The sequence below is a fragment of the Nylanderia fulva genome, unplaced genomic scaffold (genome assembly GCF_048542155.1).
Source record: "Nylanderia fulva isolate GAGA-0341 unplaced genomic scaffold, ASM4854215v1 Scaffold135, whole genome shotgun sequence".
In the NCBI taxonomy this organism is placed as follows: domain Eukaryota; kingdom Metazoa; phylum Arthropoda; class Insecta; order Hymenoptera; family Formicidae; genus Nylanderia; species Nylanderia fulva.
The window spans coordinates 240,896-267,222 of NW_028189569.1; the positions used below are offsets into that span (position 1 = coordinate 240,896).

The 26,327-nt window shown below is 27.1% G+C and overlaps 2 protein-coding genes across 9 annotated transcripts; one reads left to right on the forward strand and one right to left on the reverse strand.

Moving 5' to 3' along the window:
- The first annotated feature begins 2,218 nt into the window (after positions 1 to 2,218).
- cert (ceramide transfer protein) lies at positions 2,219 to 17,045 on the forward strand. 2 transcript variants are annotated; one of them, XM_029316439.2, is made up of 9 exons: positions 2,220 to 2,645; positions 2,741 to 2,794; positions 2,925 to 3,044; positions 4,693 to 4,930; positions 10,871 to 11,154; positions 11,726 to 11,893; positions 13,472 to 13,903; positions 14,792 to 14,924; positions 15,954 to 17,045. In XM_029316439.2, exons 1-9 carry the CDS (start codon positions 2,529 to 2,531, stop codon positions 16,079 to 16,081), a joined length of 1,674 nt encoding a protein of 557 aa, XP_029172272.2. In that variant the 5' UTR covers positions 2,220 to 2,528; the 3' UTR covers positions 16,082 to 17,045. The 2 variants fall into 2 exon arrangements, with proteins under 2 accessions (XP_029172271.2, XP_029172272.2); XM_029316438.2 differs by having other exon boundaries at positions 2,219 to 2,794.
- On the reverse strand, positions 16,518 to 23,158 carry Arp2 (Actin-related protein 2). Of its 7 annotated transcripts, none has more exons than XM_085479966.1 (10): positions 23,062 to 23,158; positions 22,772 to 22,935; positions 22,558 to 22,668; positions 21,966 to 21,983; positions 21,431 to 21,448; positions 20,968 to 21,047; positions 20,746 to 20,881; positions 20,289 to 20,648; positions 19,821 to 20,099; positions 16,518 to 19,724 (listed from the first exon to the last, which is right to left on the reverse strand). In XM_085479966.1, exons 2-10 carry the CDS (start codon positions 22,817 to 22,819, stop codon positions 19,554 to 19,556), a joined length of 1,221 nt encoding a protein of 406 aa, XP_085336092.1. In that variant the 5' UTR covers positions 22,820 to 22,935; positions 23,062 to 23,158; the 3' UTR covers positions 16,518 to 19,553. The 7 variants fall into 7 exon arrangements, with proteins under 7 accessions (XP_085336092.1, XP_085336091.1, XP_085336093.1 ...); XM_085479965.1 differs by having other exon boundaries at positions 22,772 to 22,902; positions 22,971 to 23,158; XM_085479967.1 differs by having other exon boundaries at positions 23,074 to 23,156.
- Positions 23,159 to 26,327: the final 3,169 nt, after the last annotated feature.

Here is a 26,327-nt window from a genome sequence, read left to right on the forward strand (position 1 = left end):
TTCATTCTGTTGCAATTGAAATAAATGTGCAATGTATCGTTAAAAGTTATTACAATTATACAAACATTTACATATATGATTAAATAAAATATATATGTATACTATAATATAATTATATATTTTATATATGTACATATATACCATATATTTCAATTATTTTGAACTGTATTGCATAAATTGTTACTTATACAAAGTTATGTGATAAGAATCGAAAATACATATATTTGTGATACTTGAATTACTAGAAAGCTGCTCTATATATCTGTACTTTAAAAAGTAAGTGATATCCTAAAAAATCATAAAAATGAAAAGGTCAGGCCATGTTCAAAAGAAGGTACTCAAAAATTTAAACGATCTAATAATAAATTATCACGAAAAGTAACTGATATGTTATTCAAGGTGCCAGTTCAAAGTGAACATACGTAAAGTGTATATTATCTAAATTTAGTAATAATATATTACCATGAAAAGTAACTGTGATATTTTATTCAAGGTGCAAGTTCACATTGAACATACATACATATAAGTAAAACTGATTACAATTTGATTCTAGAAAATAAGTGCGATATGTTATTCTTAGTGCACAAAATATAATAGTCGTTTATAGAGATTTGATTTGAAATTTATACTAGCCCGTACAATGAAAAATAATTGCTCGTAATTCCAGAGTACCAATTTGTTAATTACTCAGAAAAATAACATGGCGGCCTGCTCTCAAAAAACTATGATGTTTCTCGATGTCCATTTAGAAATAATGTCGAAGCTCTTACAGAATAATTACTACAACATTTGAAGTACGAAAAGTATTACATTAGAAGAAGATTAGATTAGAATAAGGATTCAACGTATTTTTAAAAGCTCTACACACAACGAAGTGAATATACAAAACTATATACAAATACCTTTTTCTTCTGTGTTTCTGAAGAAAATCTTTTAAATAGAAAATAGTGTCTTGCGATCATGAAGAATAGGTTTTAAATAGCAAGGTTTCATTTGACTTATAATTTTCGATATTATTCACTTAATTAATATGTAATTTTTTATTGTATATTACGACAAATAATCAGTAAACTTTTTAAGCGTATAGCTTTATTGTACTTGACCTGAGAACTGTACATTTATAAATTTTACTTAATATACACCCGTTTCGAGCAACAAGGCAAAGTTTTCTGATCAATAACTTACTCCCTGAAAATACGGTATAACACAAATCGGAAGTTGATACGAAAATTCGAAATTTTACTAAAGAAAGATTGGAGGTTTTTAATTTATACAATTTTCACAACTCTTATTTCAATTATTTATTCTACCCATCGAAAGTTTTTTGAGAGCAGGCCGCCATGTTATTTTTCTGAGTAATTAACAAATTGGTACTCTGGAATTACGAGCAATTATTTTTTATTGTACGGGCTAGTATAAATTTCAAATCAAATCTCTATAAACGACTATTATATTTTGTGCACTAAGAATAACATATCGCACTTATTTTCTAGAATCAAATTGTAATCAGTTTTACTTATATGTATGTATGTTCAATGTGAACTTGCACCTTGAATAAAATATCACACTTACTTTTCATGGTAATATATTATTACTAAATTTAGATAATATACACTTTACGTATGTTCACTTTGAACTGGCACCTTGAATAACATATCAGTTACTTTTCGTGATAATTTATTATTAGATCGTTTAAATTTTTGAGTACCTTCTTTTGAACATGGCCTGACCTTTTCATTTTTATGATTTTTTAGGATATATATATATATATTCCTCTGTCTTGGCCTTTTCTCTGCCTCGATTTCTTCTTCGCGCGCGCACGTACGCACGCTCGCTTGCTCACTCACTCACTCACACTTTCTCTCCCTCTCTCTCTCTTTTTCTCTTTTTCTCAATTGTTCGCATTTTTTTGAAAAAAATTAGGAGAAAAATTGTGTATAAACATTTTTTATTCAGAATAATTCTGAATTTTTTTATAATTACTATGTAATGTCTATACATATATATATATATATAATTACAATGTGAATGCATTATATATTTATTAATTATTTTAGAGAGAAAGAAAATAAATCAAAGTAGATATAGGTGTAGTAAGCTCTAAGCTTTAAGAAACTCACCAATCACAGTCAAGAATGAGGGACTCAAACAATCGGTTTCAGTGCCTTGTGAAAAGGCACCTTTAGCTTTACATAAAAGCATGTTTTCACCCTAGAAACTCTAAACACTTTTTTATGTGCAAACGGCCTTTAGAAGTGTTTTACATATGCGTAGGTTATGTAGAATAGAAAAGTTGTCGCGAATGATGTTTTGAGATATTTTTTATTTTGTCGCGATTATTTTACCAATCATCACGAAACTCCTACCGTGACGAAACTCCAAGTCGATATTTCACGTGGTTGCGTGCAAATTCCAGCCCATCATTTACTTCTTTCCAATGCGATGTCAAGAATCGTAAATCCGTAAATAAACAGTGAATTGTAAAGATATATCGTAAAGTATAATTGAAAGACAGATAAGAATGGCTAATGAGGCGATGGAAACGTTACGGGGCCTCAGTAACGAGGAGACTGAATGCAACGTTGACGCTGAGATTTACGACGACGACGAGGATTCAGACGGGGTCGTGGTTCCAGAACTTCAGGGTACATTATCCAAATGGACAAATTACATACACGGCTGGCAAACTAGATTTATTGTACTCAAAGATGGCACTTTGTCTTATTACAAATCTGAACAGGACAGTGGATTCGGGTGTCGTGGCTCGATTAGTTTGTATAAAGCTAATATCAAGGTAAGAGAGATTGCATGATGCGACAGGGATTCGTCTCGTCGCTTCAAACTTCTGACGAGTTAGCATGCATATACTATTGTATAACTTAAATTAATTTGAATTTGTTTTATTATATTATTTGTTTTACCAGGCGCATCAATTTGACGAATGTAGATTTGACGTGTCTGTAAATGACTGCTTAGTTTGGTATTTAAGAGCGAACAGTCCAGAGGAAAAACAGCGATGGGTGGATATCTTGAAGTCTTATAAGGTAATTATTTTTTATATTTGATAATATATTATGATATATTTTTGCACTTTGAAATATATATGATTTGAAATTAATAGTTGTAATTAATATAATGTATGATAAAATCTCTTCTTTGGTAATACAGGGTATTTCCAGGTTAAATAGCCAAACTTAAAATACGAATTTAGGATCTTAAAACAAACAAATATTTTATCTGGAAATTTACTTTAAATGCTTTTTTGAAGAGATATTGATTTTTGAACTATAGGAATAAATATCAAAATAATTTAGATTTTCTTTAGATCTTTTTTATTGCTTTGCAGTAATCAATTTGATGTAATTATTAAATATTTTGTTCAAAATGATGACATTTTAACATTATTCATTCTTGTAGTTCAAAATTTCAAAAGCCAATATCTCTTCAAGGAACCGTTTACGAATAAACTTCTAGATAAAATATTTGTTTTGTTCCTAAATTCGCACTTTAAATTTGGCTATTTAATCTGGAAATACTGTATATACAGGGTGTTTTGCAATGTGATGTTTACACTGAAATTGTGTATTTTTGTTGTCATTCTAAGTCGAAAAGTCTTGATACACATATGCCCTAAAGTCGATTATTTTAAAATTACAGCAAAAAAAAACAAAATTGCATAAAACAAGAACAGTATTATTTATTGAAAATGATAATATTATTTTGAACAATAATATTAAATGATAATTAACTACTTTATAAATTGTGTAGTAAGGTGTCAAAAGTATTTCTCATACTAGTGCGATACAGTAAGGCTTACATTGAATTGTTGACTAAACCACTTTCTGTACACTAAAAGGCAATCAAAAATCAAACTTTCGTGACTGGTATTACAAAAAACAATTGCAGTAAAAAAATCAATAATAAATAAGTAAATAATAATTAAAAATTATAAATAAATAAATAAATAGTTTTGTATTTTTCGCTATAACTTTAAAACAATCGACTTTAGGGCGTATGTGTATTAAGACTTTTTGACTTAGAACAACATCAAGAATACACAACTTTAGTATGGACATTATGTTGCGGAACATTCTGTACATGATTTGAAATTAATATTTATAATTAATATAATGTATAATAAAATCTCTTCTTTGTAATATATATACAGGGTATCTGAGACCACTCATACATGAAGAAAGTCTCAAGATCAACTATTTCAAAAAGTAGTTTTTATTTCAAATACATGCTAAAGTCATTTTCAGAAAAAAATTTTTCAGACAAAAGGTGTTCCAATTAATTGCTAGAAGAAACTATAAGGCCGAGTCTACAATAGGTGTAGTAAGTTCTAAGCCTTAAGAAATTGATCAATCACAGTCAATTATTCCCCTCACTCTTGACTGTGATTGGTGAATTTCTTAAAGCTTAGAGCTTACTACACCTGTTATAGATCCAGCCTAATAAAAAATGGGAATTTCTATTTAAGATTTTAAAGTTGACCTTGAGACTTTTCATAACTACAGTCAAGGGCAAATATGTATCACCATTTCTTGTGTTTGTTAAAACTATAACTTTTGTTTAAAACATTTTTATCTATCATGCTCAGTTTCCAAAATATTTAACATGCACAGGTGGTCTTAGACATCGTGTATATGTATATATAATAAAATTATTATATGCTTTTATATAAAATAGTCAGAGTCCGGTTATGGGAGTGAAAATAGTCTCAAACGACATGGTAGTGCGATTTCACTGGTGTCAAATACACAGTCGACAACGAGCGCTGGTAGCTTTACTAAGCGTGGCATTAGAGGGCTGAAAGAAAAGTTGGCTGAAATTGAAACCTTCAAAGACATTCTGATCAAGCAGATCGATACTTTGCAGAAATATTTTGATAACTGTGCAGAAAATGTCAAGAATACTTCCAAGAAAGGTAATAATCTTTAACTTGTACAAATATTTTTATTTACTTTTAACAAATTTATAGAAAAAGACACAACTGACATATATTTTGCTTAACTATTAATCCAATTCAAAATTGATGATAAAAATTTATATATATTTATATACATATATTAATACATATATATACACTTGTATATATTTATGTAGGATATATAGATATTTATACAAATTATTTTATACTAGATAACACAAGTGCGCGCTTCGCGCGCGCCAAAGTAATTTTACTTCGCAAGTGTACATAATTTTAATTCGCCGTATTTCAATTACTAACATTACTCTAATTCTCGAATTTATATTATACATATACATAATTTTTATTTGTTGAATTTCTATTACGAACCTAATTTTAATTTGCCGAGTTTTTATTATGCATAATTTTAATTTTTAATTTTTTATTATGTACATAATTTTAATTCTTGAATTTCTATTATGCACATAATTTTAATTCGCCGTATTTCTATTATGTAAATAACTGAAATTGTACCTAATAGAAATTCAGCCAATAAAATTATATACATAATAAAAATTCGACGAATTAAAAGTATAAACATAATTCAAGAATACAAATTACGTACATAATAGAAATTCGGCGAATCAAAATTTAAACATAATGTAAATATAAAAATTAAAATTATGTACACAATAAAAATTTAACAATAAAATTTTTTACATAATATAAGCACGTCTAATTAAAATTATGTACATATAATAGAAATTATGAACATAATAGAAATTTGATGAATTAAAATTATGTATATAATGAAAATAAATTAATTAAATTTAAGTAAGTACATAATAGAAATTCAGCCAATAAAATTATATACATAATAAAAATTCGACGAATTAAAAGTATAAACATAATTCAAGAATACAAATTACGTACATAATAGAAATTCGGCGAATCAAAATTTAAACATAATGTAAATATAAAAATTAAAATTATGTACACAATAAAAATTTAACAATAAAATTTTTTACATAATATAAGCACGTCTAATTAAAATTATGTACATATAATAGAAATTATGAACATAATAGAAATTTGATGAATTAAAATTATGTATATAATGAAAATAAATTAATTAAATTTAAGTAAGTACATAATAGAAATTCAGAGAATTAAAATTATATACATAATAGAAATTTTGCGAATTAAATTATGAACATAATAGAAATTTAAGAATAAAAATTATGTACACAATAGAAATTCAACGAATCAAAATTATGTACATAATGGAAATTCAAGAATTAAAATTATGTACATAATAAAAATTTAGCGAATTAAAATTATTTACATAAAGAAATTCAGCAAATTGAATTTTGCACATAATACAAATTCAACATATTAAAATTATGTACATAGTTTTAATTCTTCAATTTCTGTTATGTTCATAATTTAATTCGCCGAAATTCTATTATGTACATATTTTTAATTCCCCAAATTTCTATTATATATGTACATGATTTTAATTCTTGAATTTCCATTATGATCAAAATTTTAATTTGTTGAGTTTCTATTGTGTACATAACGTTTATTCTGAAATTTCTATTATGTTTAATATTTAATTCGCCGAATTTTTATTATGTACATAATTTTAATTTGCTGAAATTCTATTATGTACATAATTTTAATTATTTATTTTTATTATTTACATAATTTTAATTCATCAAATTTCTATTATATACATAATTATAATTCTCGAATTTCAGTTATGTACATGTATATAATTTTAATTCCCGAATTTCTATTATGAATATAATTTTTATTTGTTGAATTTCTATTATAAACATAATTATAATTCGTCGAATTTATATTATGTACATAATTTTAATTTCTGCTTTTATATTATGTACATAATTTTAATTTCTGCTTTTATATTATGTACATAATGTTAATTTCTGCTTTTATATTATGTACACAATTTTTATTCGTGAATTTTTATTAAATACAATTTCAGTTATTTACATATTAGAATTTCTGCGAATTAAATTATGAACATAATAGAAATTAAAGAGTTAAAACTGCACATAATTTTAATTTGCCGTATTAAATAGAAATTCACGAATAAAAATTATGTATTTAATGGAAATTCGTCGAATTTTTATTTTGTATATAAATGTTCTTTATTTTTATTATGTATATAATTTTAATTTGCCGAATTTCTATTGTGTAAATAATTTTAATTTGTTGCATTTCTATTATGTACATAATTTTAATTCTTGAATTTGGATTATGTACATCATCAAAATTAACTGAATTTCTATATATACATAATTTTAATTCACCGAATTTCTATTTCCCTTTCTAACCGAGAAACTGTAATTGAGTAGGTGAATAAACACCTAGTTATCACATTTTAACAATTATTTACACCAAATTATTTAATATACATAACTATCTCTACACTAAATCCTCAATACATACAATTGTCAAAATATGAATTTATCGAATATTCATTATGTACATAATTTTAATTTGCCAAATTTCTATTATGTATATAATATAAGAACGAGAATTAAAATTATCTACGAAAAAAGAAATTTGAGAATTAATATTATGTCCATAATAGTAATTCGATGAAATAAAATCATATACAAAATAGAAATTCGATGATTTAAAATTGTATATAATAGAAATTCGGTGAATTAAAATTATGTACATAATGCAAACTCGGCGAAATAAAATTATGTATACATATAATGGAAATTTGCTTACTTACATTTTGTTCTGTCCTCTTGGCAATAGCATTAGGTTAAATGACAGCAAATGTACGAATACCCGCACGAATGTAGAACGAAAAATAATTAATATATCATAATATTTATATAAAATTTTGACAACTGTCAAACTGGTAACCTTCTTAACAACTGCTCGATGCTATGAATCTAACGCATAACAACGGCAAATCGAAACAGCCAATCAGAATCGCGGAAAAGCGGCAATAATATCAATAACATGCTTTTTTTAGAATAAAAAAAACTAGCAACACAAGCGTGCGCTTCGGCCGCGCCATTAATATTGTTTTAATTTTTTTATTACACATATCGCGAGATTTCCTGTGCAACTCGACTACCGGTCAGACACACGGAAAAGAGGCAACAATAAACGCGACTCAAAACACAAACTTCACGCGTTTCATGACTTTTTTTATCATAGACTAGATAACACAAGCGCGAACGTTTAACAAATTTCTACTCCGCGAGTGTACGTAATTTTAATTTGCCGAATTTTAATTATGTACATAACTCTAATTCCCGATATTCTATTATACATATACATAATTTTAATTCGCCGTATTTCTATTATGTAAATAACTGAAATTGTACCTAATAGAAATTCGGCCAGTTGAATTTATGTACACAATAAAAATTTGACGAATTGAAATTATAACGCATAACAGAAATTCAAAAATAATGATGTATTGTACATAGTAGATATTTGGCGAATCAAAATTTAAAACGTAATGGAAACTTAAGAATTAAAATTAGATACACAATGAAAATTTAAGAATAAAATTATGTACATATAGAAATTCAGCGAATTACAATTATTTACATAAAAGAAATATGACAAATTAAAATTATATACATAATAGAAATTGGGCAAATTAAAATTATTTAGTTAAAAGGAATACGGTGAATTAAAATTATGTACATAATAAAAATTCGGAAATTAAAATTATGTACATAATAGAAATTCGACAAATTAAAATTATGAACATAATAGAAATTCAAGAATAAAAATCGTGTACATAATAGAAATAAGAGAATTGAAGTTATGTATATAATAATTATTTTTTGCACCGTTGTGGGTTATCGCGACAAAGAAACGTTATTTTATTTTAATTCACAAAAATTTTATTATGTACATAATTTTAATTCTTTATTTTCACTATGTACATAATTTTAATTTGCCGAATTTTCGTAATGTACATAATTTTAATTCACCGAATTTCTAACTGAGAAACTGTAGTCGAAACCACTCAATCATAAAATTAATAAACACTTATTTATCAGATTTTAATTAGTATATACACCAAATCTTTTAATATACATTACTATCACTACACTAACCTCTCGATACATACAACTGTCAAAATATGCAATGACAGCCGCTCACGAAGAAAACGCAATTACGGAATCAATCAGCATCACGGATTAAAGGCAACAATTCTTCGATACATTCGAGAATAAATAACATGCCTTTTTTAGAAAGGGAATCTTGTCTTTCTCTTATATCTCTTCTATTTCTATCTTTTATCTTCTTTATGTTATTCTAAATGATTAACCGCAAACTGTCAAACAATCTTGGTTGTGATTCAAGCCGCGAAACAAACTTCGAGACAACCAATCGCGGAAAAGAGGCTTCAAAACTTCGATACAAATTGAATTCAAACAGTTAACATGCCTTTTTTAGAAAGGGATGGATAGAATGAATGTAATATTTATAACATAATTATTTAATATTTTCATCATATTGATTTAAACTTTTGAAAAAATCTTTCTAAAGCAAAAAATTGAAGTTTTTAAATTTAATCTAAAATCGACATATATATTGTTAAATATAAAATCATACGTAACATAATATTGAAAAAATATTTGTTTACGTTAATGCTATAATAAACAGACAATAATATATAAGAAATAAAACAGATATATTTCACACAATAATATATTTCAATTATAATATAATTTGTATAAAAATTATATGTAGAAAGATATAACAAAAAATAACATAAATGGCGCGCGCGTTAATCTAGTCCACGATAAAAAAATTCATGAAAAGCGTGAAGTTTATGCTTTGAATCGCGTGTATTGTTATCTCCTTTCGGCGTGTCTGATTGGTAGTCGAGTTGCGCAGAGTCTCGCGGTATGTGTGATAAAAAAATTAAAATAATATTAATAGCGCATGAAGCGCGCGCTTGTGTTGCTAGTTAATTTCTAAAAAAGGTATGTTATTTATTATTTATCGAAGTCTCGAAGTGTATTGTTGCTTTTAATCTGCGATGCAGATTGGTTCTGCCCTTGCGTTTACTTCGTGAGCTGCTATTATTGCATATTTTGACAGTTGTATGTATCGAGGGGTTAGTGTATTGAAAGTTATGCATTATAAAGGATTTTGTGTATAATTGTTATTTATTAATTTTGTTATTCAGTGATGTATTAAAATTATATGTATTAGTAATAGAAATTTGGAAATTAAAATTATGTACATAATAGAAATACGGCGAATTAAAATTATGTGCATAATAGAAAGTCAAGAATTAAAATGATATCTATAAGGCTAGGTCTACAATAGGTGTAGCAAGTTCTAAGCCTTAAGAAATTTACCAATCACAGTCAAGCATGAGGGGAATAATCGACTGTTATTGGTGGATTTCTTAAGGCTTAAAGCTTACTACACCTATCGTAGACCCGGCCTAATGAAAAATAAAAAATTAAAATTTTGTACATAATAAAACTTCGGCAAATTAAAATTAGATTTATAATAGAAATTCAGCGAATTAAAATTTTGTATATGTATAATAGAAATTCGAAAATTAGAATTATGTATATAATTGAAATTCGGCTAATTAAAATTATGTATGTACACTCGCGGAGCAAAATTTGTTTGGCGTTTGTGTTATCTAGTAATATTTAAATAAGGAATGTAAACATAAACTATTGGTTTCTTATAAATAAATTAATTCAAGAGAAAGCATTTGCCTCTATTAAAAACTACTGTACTGAATTGATGAGAAATAGAATACATATATTGATTTAGGAGATCTTCATGTGTCGATTTTCATATTTTTTTCTAGTATTTTTAAATATATGTATGTAAACATGAATTGTAGTTATTTTTTTATACAAGATATATAGAAAAAAATTTTTTTAGATAATTTGTTAAGTTCTGTAAAAATTCCAGAAAAGAAAATTGAGACGATGTTTAATCCAGCCGAACAATCAGTGGATTTTAAAGGGGAAGCGATAACGTTTAAAGCCACCAGTGAAGGGGTGTTGGCCACTTTACAACATTGCGTTGAATTAATGGTACAACGAGAGGATGCATGGCGTCGCAGATGGGAAAAGGAAATTGAAAAGAGACGAAAATTACAAGAACTTTATAAAGCTTTAAAGGATCAAGTTGCCATGCATCATAACGACTCTCCCAGACCCAGAGTTCTTATTCACGGAGGTCCTGACTATGAGGTGAATTTTCTTTTTATTATCCCATATATTTACTATATATAATTTCTATTTTATAAAGTTCCTTTAGACTTTAACATCAAATCAAATTAAGCATACATTTTTTAAAAGGGATATTTTATAATTAGAATTTGGCTTTGTTTTAAGTAAAAATTTCAAGATTATTTTTGTTTCCTTAAAAATTATATATTTTTTCGTTTGAAATCTATTGTCATTATTTTTCATTGTTTTACAAACAAAAATATTAAAATGGAATTATAAAGAAATTATTACATTATTGTTTTAATTAATATATCTTATCTATTTTGATATTTTGTAACATAAAATATGTAACTTTTTATAAAGATATTTTATAAGATCTTATATATATGTATATATAAATTACATAAATAAAAATTATTAAATGTAATCAAAATAGCAATGTTTAATGGATGGATTTCTAGAATTTCTCCATTTATTATAATGAATTATTTATTATAAAGTAAGATCCAGAAAAGTAAATACATATTACATACATGTATATATTAATGGTTTTAATAATATTTGAAACTTGTCTTGAAATTGTGTTTTTAAGGAAGGTCCACATAGCACTCTTTGCGATGAAGAATTTTATGATGCTGTTGAGACAGGGCTAGATAAAATCGAAGAGGAAAATCAATTAAGGAATCGTTTAAAACAAAAATCTGCTCCAATTTTGACATCTTCCTCCACAACAGCATCTTCACACAAGCTATGGCCTGAAGTAATTATATCTTTCTTTTATATTTTGCAATTCTTTGGTTCTGTCAAAATTAACTAAAAGTATATTTTACGTAGTATTCTACAAACTTATTCTCTGTATTGGAACTACAGTTTACATTTTTACTTAGCTAAAAATTGACGCTAAAATTGAAAAAAATAAAAGGTAGATATTAATTTACATCTTGTAACTTATATCGATTACTTTCCTTTTGATTATATTCAAAGTATATTTTTTGATACATATTCAAAGTGTAAGAAGACAAAATACAATCTTTGAATACATATTTATATTTTGATTATGTGGCACTCTTTTCTTCTTGAAATATACTGTTTAAAAATTAAGGAAACTTTTGATTTGTTTTTAAAAAATAGGTAAAATATCCAAGCAGTCACTTTGATAAAAATGAGCAAAATTTAAATAAAAAAAGAGTTTTAAAGAATATAAATATGATGTTTTCTAAATCGGCCAACAGAGCCACAGCACGAAAAATTAATTATTCGGAACTGTATCTCTTGGTTTGAGATCACAAGAGTTTTAAAGTTTGAAATCTCTATTTTACAAAAGTCACTACTGAGTTTCTGTGAATTTGGTAACTTTTACATAAAGAAAATCACGAGGGAGAGAGAGAGAGAAAGAGAGAGAGAGACAAAATAAAAAATTTATCTTATCCTATCACGTTCTTAAAAAATAAAAAAATTGCAACAATTTTTGACTTTCCAATGTAAAAGTTTAAAGTTTTTTTTCTACAATATCGTTTTTTAAGAATGTTTCTAAGATTTTATAACTAAATTATATATTGAATTAAGTAAAAAATTAACATTTTGATTTGTATTGTTCATAATTGCGTTGAAAAGCATCGTTTTACGTAAAAAATCATTTTTATATAAATTGATTCTTTACTACAATATTCATTATAAAAAAATTAATGACTATAATTTTTATAATTGTAAGATTGTCAAAAAACGAATAATGAGATTTTATATTTAAAGACATTATTTTATATGAACTAAATATGAAATATCATAAAATTCATTTTTTGTCGATTTTATTTCAATACTTTTGCACAAAATAATGAAAGAAATTAATTGGTGCAAGTAAAACATAGTTGTTTTTAAGAAAAAGTAATTTGCAATTACTAATTTGCAGCTACATACCTCAAATATATTATTATACATATGTAGAAAAAAATTTTTTTTTTACATATATAATTTTGAAGTAAAAATATTTGTCAATTTTTTGTGATTCTCTATTAATAATTTTTTGCAAAGTTACATACATTTGATTGAATTATATTAACATACATACATTGAATTTTATCATACTTTTGAATGATTTCAAAGTAATGCTTTAACTTTGTTGAAGAATGTAATTTTATAAAAAACATTGTTAATTATAGTTGCAATTATGGTTAATTAAATAGTAATATGCAATATTAAAATATTTATATAAAATTATTTTTGATATCAATTAATTTAATTTTTAATTCTTTATGTAATATCAATTGTTAATTATTTATACATCTGAATTTTTTGTTCACGATCGCATCATTTGATAATTTTTTTCATTACCAATTTGGAGATAGAGAAGATCACCATGGGACAACTTCATTATGCCCGACGTGGTGTGGGTGGAGCGGGCGGTTGGCAATTATTCGCTGAAGATGGTGATATGCGAATGTATCGGCGAGAGGAGGAAGCCGATGGATTAGTCGTAGATCCTCTCAAAGCCTGTCATGTCGTTAAGGGAGTGACCGGTCACGAAGTTTGCGAAATATTTTTCAGTCCCGAGTACAGAAGCGGATGGGAGGCTACCTTAGAGGACATGACAATTGTCGAAAACATTTCCAAGGATACACTATTATTCTTGCAAACGCACAAACGTATCTGGCCGGCGAGTCAGCGAGATGCAATGTTTTGGTCGCACATACGTCGAGTGTCGGATGATCAGGATCACGATGCTCACGATCTATGGATAGTTTGCAATCATAGTACTGAACATCCCGATTATCCGGTACATAATATGCTTAGTACAACAAAAATTTTATGAAATAGGTACTGTAAAATTGCCCTTAAAGACAGTGCCGATTTTAGAATCAATTCGCTCTTAGGCAAACTTCGGCTTGTCTCCTGCATTTTTTAATTTAAGATGGGAAGGTATCAAATAAGATAAAAATTATGTATAAAATTTTTACTCACTTCATAAACAAAACTAAGAATAAAATATGAAAAAAATTAAAAATATAAATTTAAATAAACAAAATATTCATTTTTTTGTACGTTTCTTTGGTACGTTCACAAATTAAGAAAAATATTACAACAAAACAAAAAATTAAACAGTTAAAAATAGTATTTGCACGGTTTTAAAGTAGCAAAATCTTTAATTATATTTTTAAATGAAAGAAAAGTAATCAAATCATTTTGGGTCTGGCGCCCCCTTCTGTTGTGGCGCCCCTAGGCAATTGCCTATAATGCCTATATGGTAAAACCGGCACTGGTCAAAGATAATCTAATAGGTAAATGTGTATTATACAATCTTTTAGCTTTCTAAATCTCTTCATTAAGTTATTACACAGGATCTATATTTCATGATTTTAATTAGAAATAAACGAAGGAATTAAATAAATATTATATTTTTTTTAACAATAAGACATGAAGTCATTAGATTATCATGCAAAACACTGATTATAAATGTATAATATTTAATATTTTAAATTAATCCTTAACAAGATCTAAAAAAAAGTTTATAAAGATTAATGCATTTATCTATTATAAATTATTTTTAGATAGAGTACGTTAGATTATCCTCTGGGACAATTTTATATCTTATTGAGATATACTTCTTTAGACGTAGCGTTTTTAAAAATATGTTTACAGTTGCTAAATGAAATTATTATTTTAGCCAAATACAGGTAAATGCGTGAGAGTTTATTTAACGGTTTGTCTCGTATGTCAAACCTTTATCGATCCACCAAAAGATGAAGAAGAAATAAAGAGAGAGAATATTACATGTAAAATAACATACTGTTCAGTTGGTGAGTTTTCAAATTTCTTTTGGCAAGCTATCGCTGTTTTAAGGGGATGCTGGAGTGACTTGAGAAGTCAGTTGTTTTTTTCCTTTCTTATCGACAAAATATGAGGTTAAATAAACTATAAATCTATTTATTAGCTATACGGATTGTTTTTTAAGGTAGTTCTATCGCTACAATATCAACTAAAAGTTTCGCCTCTAATCGATAAGGAAATTCATCGTTTATAATAGTTTATATACAATGTTACCGTAGCAACAATTTTAGTTGAGTCTGTACAGTCTGAACCTCTTCACATAGAAACAGCTCATGTATGAATACACATCATCATCGCAATTTCTCTCCATGTTCCGTTTGGAAAAAAATTCATTTCTTTAAAAAGTAATCTTTGAAACTAAACGGTGGAAAATTTTATTTTTTTTTAAATAATCCCACACTCATATTGTATACTCCACTGGTTTTTTTATTAAAATCATAAGATCCGTTCTATTGTTATATATTAAAATGTGATGAAAATGCCATCCTTTTCACGTGGTGTATAGAAAAAATGCTATTTTTAATTGTAAATAACTGTTAAACTAAATGATGAATCGACTTCAAAATTTCGTAATCGATAGATATTAACTCCGTCTACAACATATTAAAATTTCTAAAAATTCGTAAGAATTGTGAAAAACGATAGAACTACCTTAATTCAGAATTCAGATTTCTTGATTATAGAATCAATTCTGTAATCAAGAAATATGATACTATACAGATTGATAAATTTTTCTCCTGTACAAATTAAAGTATTAATATTAACAAAGGACGAAGCGTTTTCATTTCAAGTAAAAAACAATCCATATAGCCAATAAATAGATTTATAATTTATTTAACCTCATATTTTGTCGATAAGAAAGGAAAAAAAACAACTGACTTCTCAAGTCACTCCAGCATCTTCTTAAGTATTAATATATTCAAAATGTCTAAATATCAAATATAATATTATATTTTTATATATAATATATGTTTATAATTTTTTTATTTGAATTTTAGTAAATCCAGGTGGATGGGCTCCGGCATCTGTTTTACGGGCCGTTTACAAAAGAGAATATCCAAAGTTCCTTAAGCGTTTCACTAATTTTTGTATCGAGCAGTGCAAAAACAAACCAATCACATTCTGAATGTGATTAATAGAAAATGATAATCTTTCATGTTTTCCATCCAATTCTTTATTCACTATCTTAAAATGTCTTCATGTGATTATTGTAAAAAAAAAAAAAAAAAAAAAAAACACAATTTGTGTTATATACATACTGTAAGAATTGCAGAATAGCTATTGCGATGTAAGTGTGAAACAGTTTTGTATATTCCTTTTTTTTATTTGCTTGAGATAATTGACTTATATAATTTAAGCATGGGAAATATAACTAAATATTAAAGGCCATTTATAGAATGTAAATGAGTGTATAATAATTGTATACACTTAAGGTTCCTGGGCTCTTGCCTCACCATGTTGGAATTGTGATGTTAGAGGCGAGAAAGCACACGCTAAAAATTCTTTATTTTTATATAAAAATATATTTCAATAAAACATTACTTTACATGGTTTTAGCACACTTTTAAAATAGTCCGAAAATTATCTAATTATTTTACAATTGTCGATTGACTATCAAGAAAAAAAATAGTTTTTAGACTATTTTAAAAGTGTGCTAAAGCCATCTGAAGTTGTGTTTGATTAAAATATTTTTTATCTAAAAATGACCCAAGGATTTTCAACGTGTATTTTCTCGTCTCTGACGTCACAATTCAACAGTTTCGGCGAATACCAAGAAGCCTTAACAAAGCTACTTCATGAAGCGCTACAATGAAGCACTGTATGGCTAGCACTATTTGCTGATTATCTTTTTTTCTTCCAATAACAGCCTATCATTTGTTACACAGTATTTTATCCAGCTGTGTGTACAAATCTGAACCGAGAATTAAATATAACCACACACATACACTCCAATCTTATTACATATTACATCTAATTAAATGCTGAATTGTATATTACAGATTATATATTGTTATTTTTAGTTATACATAAATATGTGTGTATATTGTTATGCAATATAAAAGTCATTGGGAAAACTTATATATAATAAAGACTGTTCTAGATTTATTGCAAAATAATAATCGCTTGTATACTACTATGCTGTTCATTAATCAATCATTTTCTTTTTTATAATGAGCTGTTTTGGACTATACATGGATAAAATCACATTCTCTTTGTACAATAAATTTATATAAATCAAAATCTAAAAACTTCTATATTATGTATATGTAGAACTTATTATGTATTATATATGTATATATTCTCTTTCTCTTTAAACAGCTGCGTGAATAACTTTTGCTTTAAAGGATTACTGGAGTAGAAAAGAATAGGTACAGACCTTGAGTCATGGGATACTCTGTAAATGCATATTCTTTATAAATTATCTCTTTGCGTTATTTATCAGCTTTTATTTACTTCCTTTTATTAACAATTATACATATATATTTATGAAAAAATAGTAGGATAATGGGGTAATATTTTTTGATAAAATAAATTTTAATTTTTTATCAATTTTTTAAAAGAGGAAATATAGTTGTTACTATCAAAGAAATAACAAAATGGTAATGTAACAAGAAAAAAGTTACAAATATTATTATATTAATACATACTTATGAAAGAAATAGTAAGATTTATACATTGTCATATATGTGTGTATGTGATATTCAATATTACATACATACTTATGTGTAATATATACTATACCATGGTGTAAGTAACATGGTGTAAGTTACTTACACTTTACACCATGTACTATACATTCTTTTCATAATTACTTTTTTGTTATGTTATCATCTTATTATTTCTTTCATAAGTATCTAATTGTTGATATAAAAGGAAGTGAATAAAATTTAATAAATAAAAATAAAGAATGATATTTATTAGCTTCTTTTTATATCAATAATTATATATATATATATATATGTCGGTCAACATTTTTTGATCTTTTTTATGTCACAAAAGTAATGACAGATTATTTCGATAGGATTTTTCCCGTAAATTACGAATCTGAAAAATGACAAATAAATAAAAAATAGGATCGAAAAATTTAAAATTTTGTCGAAATACCCATTTCTAAAATTAATTGTTTTCCTTTTTTATGGTTTTATAATTATGTATAATAAAATATATATATATGTATATATATAACGTAATGGAAAAGTAAAGCCAATTGAGAGCCAGCCAGGCGTGGTAAATAGTTTACGCTAGTATAGTCTGAATAATTATAATCTATCTATTTGTAGTTCAGAATCTTCTTTTTCTTGTCATGTATGTGCCTCGTTCGATGGATGTTTAGGTTCCTTCTCGGCGACTACCGGAAAAAATGGACATTAATCGAACAGGCTACGTTTAAATTTCATAATTTTTTGAAATAATTTGTATCACTATGCTGAAGATGGTCTAAATTATATAGAACTAAAACGTACAAATAGATAAATTCTAATTATTCAGATTATACTAGCGTACTATTTACCACGCTTGGCTCTCAATTGGTCCTCCTTTTCCATTACATTATATTTATTATCTGAGCCACATAGTTATAATATTAAAAACACATAGTTATAATATTAAAAAAAATATTAAAAACACATAGTTATAATATTAAAAAAAATATAGTATTTATATCTTAATAAGACTCCATATAGATAAAAGTTATTTAATTTCGAATATTTTAATTAACAACAGATATTATCTTTCCTTATACGTTACAGTTTACATACAACATGTGATAAGTATAAAATAGCGACTAAATATAATCATACATCGATTACATTTTGGAATTAATTACATTAATTATCATCATAATGAAAAGATAGAGTGATTTATGACTTACTGAATAATAGTTTTTACAATTCTAATAACTTAAAAAAAATTTGACAAATAACAGAAAAGGAATAAACGTCAAATATTGTGTAAAAAATAAAATTAATATATATTTTGAATATTTATCTACGAAATGTATATTAAATGTGATCTTATTTCTTGTTTAACAAAATATTTAAATTTAATACTGTTTGAAATATAATCTAGTTATAAATGCTTAATACATATACAAAGCATATTTTAAATGTGAGCTGCTACTTTAGGAGCACATTTTACTCATCAAAATGAGCAAATATAAAGATACACCTTGTATATATCCAATGTTTCATTGGAGTCTAGAAAAAAACATATATAACAATACAGAGCAAATTAAATATAAAAAAAAATACTAAAAAGGAAAATATATAGATTGATAAATGTGTGGATATGAATAAAAGTTCAGGAATCAGTATGAAAACAAGAAATTAAATAAAAAAATTATTACAATCATAATATTTTATGTATTTGAAGTATTTTAGCTATTTATTTGAAATTGCATCAAATATTAAAAAAAAAAGAAAAAAAATTAATAGGTCTTTTTAAATATTTTTTTTACAAATTATGTAACAAATCATCTGCATAAAGTTGTTCTTATAGATCAGCTCTCACAAATCATAGTTTTTTAAAAATAATTTTAGATATAAAAAACATTTTAATCACTTGTTAAAAAGTTTCTAACCTATATTAAAGGACTTTCTTTATGATTCGTAGGAACCTAATTTCTTTAATACACTGAGACCCTTTTCTTCATATTCTTCCCGTGTTATCCACACAGAATCTCGATCTTTTGTTATTTCTGCTAGCACAGCACCACCCATGAAAACCATGTCTTTACGTCGAGGTGAGTCTTCAATTTTTATTTTAAATTTCTAAAAAAAAAAAAAAAACAAAAAAAAAAAAAACAAATTATTATTTGTATAATATTTGTGTAAATTTAGTATATAAATTCTCAAATATCCACTTACATTTAACTTAGTTGTATCATTTTTTAATACTCTTTGCAGATAAAGTTGTTTAATTTCTCTTTCAAGTCTCGATGGAAGTCCTGGATACATTGTACTACCTCCACTTAGAACAATGTGCTTGTACAGCTCGCTTCTGATATCGATGTCAGCTGCTTGAATTGTACTAAACACTAACTCGGCTATACCTTGTGCTTCGACATTAATTAAATGTGGTTGGAAGAGCGCTTCCGGTGCTGCGAATCTCTCACCACCTACTTTTATTACACGTCCATCAGGAAGCTGAAAATACGATAATTCATATGTCTTAATTCTCAACATACATGTATATAAAATTTCTTCTCTTTCTAAAAAAAAGCATGTAATTGACATTGTTGTTTATAATTGTTTAAAATAAAATTAAATAAAATTATTAAATTAAAAAAATTATTACAATATGTATGTGCATACAATATATAATGATACACTTACAGTATATGATTCTACCAACACGGTGGTTTCCAGAGCTAGCTTTTCTTCAGTTTCTATATTGTAACCGATGTAACATAATTTCTCTTTTAACATTCTAACTGTCTCAAAGTCAGCCGAATGATTAAATGCGTAGCCGCGTAACAGTAGCAATTTAATTAGATACATTGTAATGTCACGTCCGGCTATATCTAGTCGTCTGGTCAAATGTGGCAAAGCGTATTCCTCGAACACAGGGCAAATATGCGTGACACCATCACCAGAGTCTACCACGACACCACTAATCAGTCCTTGAGCATATAATGTCAATACTGCCTGAATCGCAATATATGTCCCAGCGAAACCATACTTTTCAAACATTACCTGAAATAATTGTGTAAACACTATAAGCTGTTCAATCGTACAAGTTTAATTTTCACTGAAATTTTCGTATTATATGTGGTTGTACCTATATATGTACCTCAATCATTTTTTCACGATTTGTGATAGGATTCATCGGTGGCTCAGTTAATAAAATTTTGCATTCTTTAGGATTAATATTCATTTTCTCCTTGCCAAACGTATAATCCCACACATGACACATATCTTCCCAATTTCTATCAATTAATAATTATGCAATGAATCATGTGTCTATTAAACATATTATAATTCATGTTGAAATAGGTCTGATACAAGTATATACCTAACAATTCCATTTTGCATGGGATAACTTATCTCCAACATAGAACGAAGTTTACTCGCTTCATCACCAACCATTAAATTCTGTGACAATATATATAATAATTAGAATTCTATACATATTATATATGTGTATATATATTGTATATATATACTACCTACTATGTCCATTGTTAAAAAAAAAATATTGTTTAGTGTCAATTATTATATATATATATATCTTAGATATATATTATAAAATTAGATATATATTATAATTTATATATATATATATATATATATATATATATATATATAATAAAATTAGATATATATTATAATTTATATACATTGTACATGTGTGTGCGTATGTGTATATAAGTATGTATGTATATATGCATGTCTGTTTATTAATAGTTCAAAACAGTATTAAAACATTAATGTAACAAAAAATGTATGTAACAAAAAAAAAAATACAATAAACTTACAGGCATATTAAGCACATCCTATGAGAGCACATGTAAACATACAACTATGTTAGATATTTAGAGCATGATACATATACATGGTATGTATACGTACAAGTACAAATTGCACATAACTCATATTAAATAAATATATACACATATTATATAAATATATATATATATATATATATATATATATATAATTTTATATATATATGTATATATTGCACTTTATCAAAATAAGTATAATATTCATGTCAAAAAGAACTTTTAAAATCTCTCACTAAAACAAATTATATGATGCATAGATTTCATGTGATATGTAAAAGTAATCATTTAACAAGAATGTTACAAAACAAAACAATTCTATAAATTTATCTTATTTCAAATACTTATATATCTTTTTAAGATTTGTTAATAAACATTATTAGCATTTCATAAACTATCTTATTTACATCAATAGACAAGCATATATGTTATTTTTCATCAAACTTTAACATTCTGAAGCTATATAGAAAATGTACACAATGTAATATTTATTATATAATAGACTTACACGAATGCAATATTTTTGCTGAAAACATAATAGTTCTTATTAATTATATTATATTGCTAAACACACTCTAATTTAAATGCCCCGAAAGATTATATTAATTTTATATAATTCTTAATTAGCATTTAATATTTTTTCCCTATACTTTTTGATAATTTTTGAATATTTAGTTTTTATTTTTCATGTAATTCTATAAATTATAGTTAAAACTGCAATTCACATATTTATTTATGAATTAATTATAGGTAAGTATTATCTGTTATATATATTTTCATAAGAAATTAAACCATATTATTATAATTTATATTTCAGAATAATGTGATGATATAAGAAATAATACAAATATCACAGCTGCTATAATTACTAATTACACAGGATGTAGAATTATACAGATCCCAAAATTAGACCAATAAACTTTAGGCGGTTATAAAGAACATCAAAACAAGTCAATTTTGTCTGTGTCATAAACCCATGTCCGCAAATAAACATTGTTTGACATAAGACATTGTTGGACATAAGCAAAACTGCTGACTTCATATTTTTTCAATATTTTATATTAATGTTAAATTTATAAATAGAAAATTTATTTATATACCTTCACATCAATATCACCAATTTTATTAACAGCTCTGATTATAGGTCGTCCAACGATAGATGGAAATATGTGAGCCGGAAAATTAGCACCAGCATATCCACATTTGACAAACTGTAATTATAAAGATAGTTTTGAAACATAAATTACTATAGTTCGATTATATTAGCATAGAAAATTCTTTTGCGGAAAAAAAGAAGAAAAATGAAAATCTTACCCCGGTACCATTATCGCAAACTATAATCTTTCTTCCCTTGCTGTCCATTTTGTAATATATTATTTCTCCAAATAATGTCTCTTTTCTTTCTTAAATTGTTGTTTCATATCATTTCACGAAGTGATTCATATCTGCGAATATTAGGGCGTTACCGGTGAATGAAACTAAAATAACGAATGCAACTTTTTAATAAAATTACCATTTCGTATCATAATCTGGAATTTATTTTAACAATAAATATGATCTGTGAAACGTATCCAAAAAGGTGCAAAACGAAACAAATTCTTTACTATTGAATTTACTTCGAAAATACAGTTAAGCTGGGTTAAGCTTATCAGAATCCGGAGCATTGACATTGAGCTTGAGCTCTATAATCATGGTTTAACTAGTTACGAGTTACGAAAGTAACAGAGAACAGGATACTAAAATTTAAGTGCGCATGCGCGATGTGACGTCCCGTCTAGTTAAAAATTTTTGCTTTCGGTATTGTAACGTCCCGCCATTGGTCAAAACCCTATTTTTTTCGCGTTAACTCCATTTCCTGAGAGAAATTATTTAATCAACCATTTTACGAATGATAACTTAGAATTAGATGTTTTTATCGTTTATAGGAAATTTTCTAGTCCCAACTAGACTAGGGACTAGTGACGCGACCAATCCGACGCTACAAGCGTGTACCTAGAACTTACTAGCCGTCGTCATAAATGGAAGTTACCCGTTCGCGCGACCCTAATGATATAAACGATAAATGCGAAATATAATCAATGGGTGCTTTTTAGCAAGAAAGACACAGATAAACACTGTGTAATACTGGTGTAACACAATTGAGCACAAAGCGACTTAGCTAAAGAACTGAGTAAGATTGTGTTATATTGTGTGATAATAGAAAAGCACTTGTGTCGCATACAGTGTGACTTTATGTCGCCTGTGTTGCTTGCTGAAAAGCACCCAATGTGTGTGAACCTATTAACTAGAGACCTATAATAAGAGATGCGCCAACCTCTCCCCACTCCTTCTGACAGCCGCCATCTTGCGACCATAAAGCAGAAGATAAATTAACAAAGCGGAGCACGGAGCACTCGGAGCTGCAGAGCAGAGCAGTGAAGCAATGGAGAATGGAGCATATTTTAGAGTTTTCTGTTTATCAACTATCACTGAAATATCAATATTATGCTTGAAAATTAATTTCCTCATGGAAACTTATTTTTCTATAATATCAACCTGCATCTTGCACTCTCATACAACACACAAGTTTGCAGCAATATTGCAACAACATTACAATATTGCACATTGCATAGTAATATTGCAGAAATATTATATTCAATCCGATCATGTACTTAACTCTGTGAAGTTAGCCTACCAAAATTAGATTTTCGAAGTTTCAATAATTAGAATCAATAGTTGGTTTTCTATTGATCATTGTTGGTCATATTTTAGCTTTTGTTGATTATTAGTTTGATTGTTATGAAAAAAATAAATATCAATGTGAAGTTAGCCTACCTAAATATACAATTTTAATAGATTTTAATTAATTATACGTCAAATCGATAGGAAATCGATTGTTGGTCCCAATTATGTCTTTAGAAATGATTGTTGGTCAATTATTTATTAATTATAACAAAATAATTATTTTTTAATCGCTCATATATACTGCGCATGCGCATATATACTATGCATGCTGTTTCCAACCATTAAGTTAGCTCTCTACAAATATATTATTCCGCGATCAAAGAAATGTACAATTAGATAAAACAGGTATTTTATACAAATACGTTTAAATTGACACATTTATAATTAGGCTTAGTGTATTTATTAGAATTTTAAGTAATTGTACTAACAATATAAACTTTGTGTTGAGAAAATCAGTTATTAGAAAATTTATGGTTATTACAGGTAAAAAATAAAAAAAATTAATAAAAATATTATTATTATTATTATTATATTATTATTTATTATAAATGCGTCAATTTAAACGTATTTGTATAAAATATCTGTTTCATTGTACTGTTTGTACTGTTTTGTTCTATTCTGTTCTTCTTGTATGGCTTTCCTCCCGTATGCGATCAATAATTTTATAGCAATGTATCTTCTTTCTCTTTTTCAAATATTAGCTTCCAATTTTTTAACAAATTGGTATAATGTGCAGTAGATTCTTGAGTTATCAGAGAAAGCCAATTTTGGGATATCCAGTTCAATGGTTGGGTCTATAAGAAGGAGAACGGAAATAAGCCAATCGGAGACATCATCAGAATCAGGACAGTCAAAGAAAAAGTGGTTCAAGTCTTGGTAGGGATGACCACAAGGACAATCAAGGTAGGCAATGATATTCTTCTCCCAAAGGTAACTGTTAACAGCAACATGATGTGATCTAATTCTAGAAATCAAAACTATAATCGGTCGGGATAAATTAGTAAACTTATTGTACCATGGAGGAGAAAGTATAGAATCAACCAAACTGAAGTATCTAACACCCTTGCGGCGACTCTGATCACTCAGAGTACCAATTGCTTCATTCTTAGCCATTAATTTAAATCTCGAGTACAGATTAGTATAGTGACATCTACACATAAGAAGAGGATCAAGGGTATGTAAGGATTCCCTGGCAAGCGCATCTACTCGCTCATTGCCGGCAATACTCTTGTGACTGGGTATCCAGATAAGACTCACTACAATATTTCGCTTATGACATTTATACAACAAATCTTTAATTCTCAATATAACACTACGGCTCCCATCCATCATCCTGGTACTGTTTAAGTTATTCAAAACACTAAGTGAGTCAGAGAAAATTGAGGTTCTATCAATAACGTAAACCGGATCCAAAATGATATTAATGATAGCATAAAGAATAGCCATAGCCTTCGCCTCGAAAATGGAACAAAAGTCATTTATGCGGATTTTATACTCCATTCCAATATCCGGAGAGAAAACAGCAAAGCCAACCTACAAGTCGATTTCTCCCTAGAACCGTCCGTATAAAAAACGATACCATCCACATAAAGCCTCAAATATTCCTCAAAAGAAACAAAAATGTTGGCCTTCCTGAGAAGATTATACCCAAAGTTTACATCAATGATAGGCTCAAAACGGCAAATATCATACGAAAATCCCAAAAGACCTGGCAGATGGAACTCCTTTATCTGAGAGTAAAACTATAGGTTTTCAAAGTAAGTTCTCATCAAAGGACCAAACCCAGATCTCTCCCCCTCAGGTAACGTGGAGACAAAATCTATTGTTTTCCTCAGCGGATGAGCACCACGAGCCACAATCTTATAAAGATGCTTTCTCAAAAGAAATTGTTATCTAGAAGAAAGAGGCAATTCACCACTAATATCCAACAAAACATTAGTGGGTTTAGTGCGCATCATTCCATGTATCATTCTCAGAGCAGCAAACTGCAGTCTACTAATTTTTGTATAAATCAGTGAGTCAATCGGCTGAAAGACCTGACAACTCCAATCCAGCACCGAGCGGATAAAGCTCTTATAGACATTAAGAAGGGTAACAGGATGAGCTCCCCATCTGATAACAACAAGAGCCTTTAAGATGTTAATTC

Bases quoted from the DNA above. Each gene is read 5' to 3' on its own strand.
- cert (XM_029316438.2), top strand. From the start codon at position 2,522: ATGGCTAATGAGGCGATGGAAACGTTACGGGGCCTCAGTAACGAGGAG. The intron at 11,155-11,725 runs GTGAATTTTCTT...TGTGTTTTTAAG, and splicing joins ACGGAGGTCCTGACTATGAG to GAAGGTCCACATAGCACTCT. The intron at 11,894-13,471 runs GTAATTATATCT...ACCAATTTGGAG, and splicing joins CACACAAGCTATGGCCTGAA to ATAGAGAAGATCACCATGGG.
- Arp2 (XM_085479966.1), bottom strand. From the start codon at position 22,819: ATGGACAGCAAGGGAAGAAAGATTATAGTTTGCGATAATGGTACCGGG. The intron at 22,669-22,771 runs GTAAGATTTTCA...TTATAATTACAG, and splicing joins TTTGCGATAATGGTACCGGG to TTTGTCAAATGTGGATATGC. The intron at 19,725-19,820 runs GTAAGTGGATAT...TTTTTTTTTTAG, and splicing joins ATGATACAACTAAGTTAAAT to AAATTTAAAATAAAAATTGA.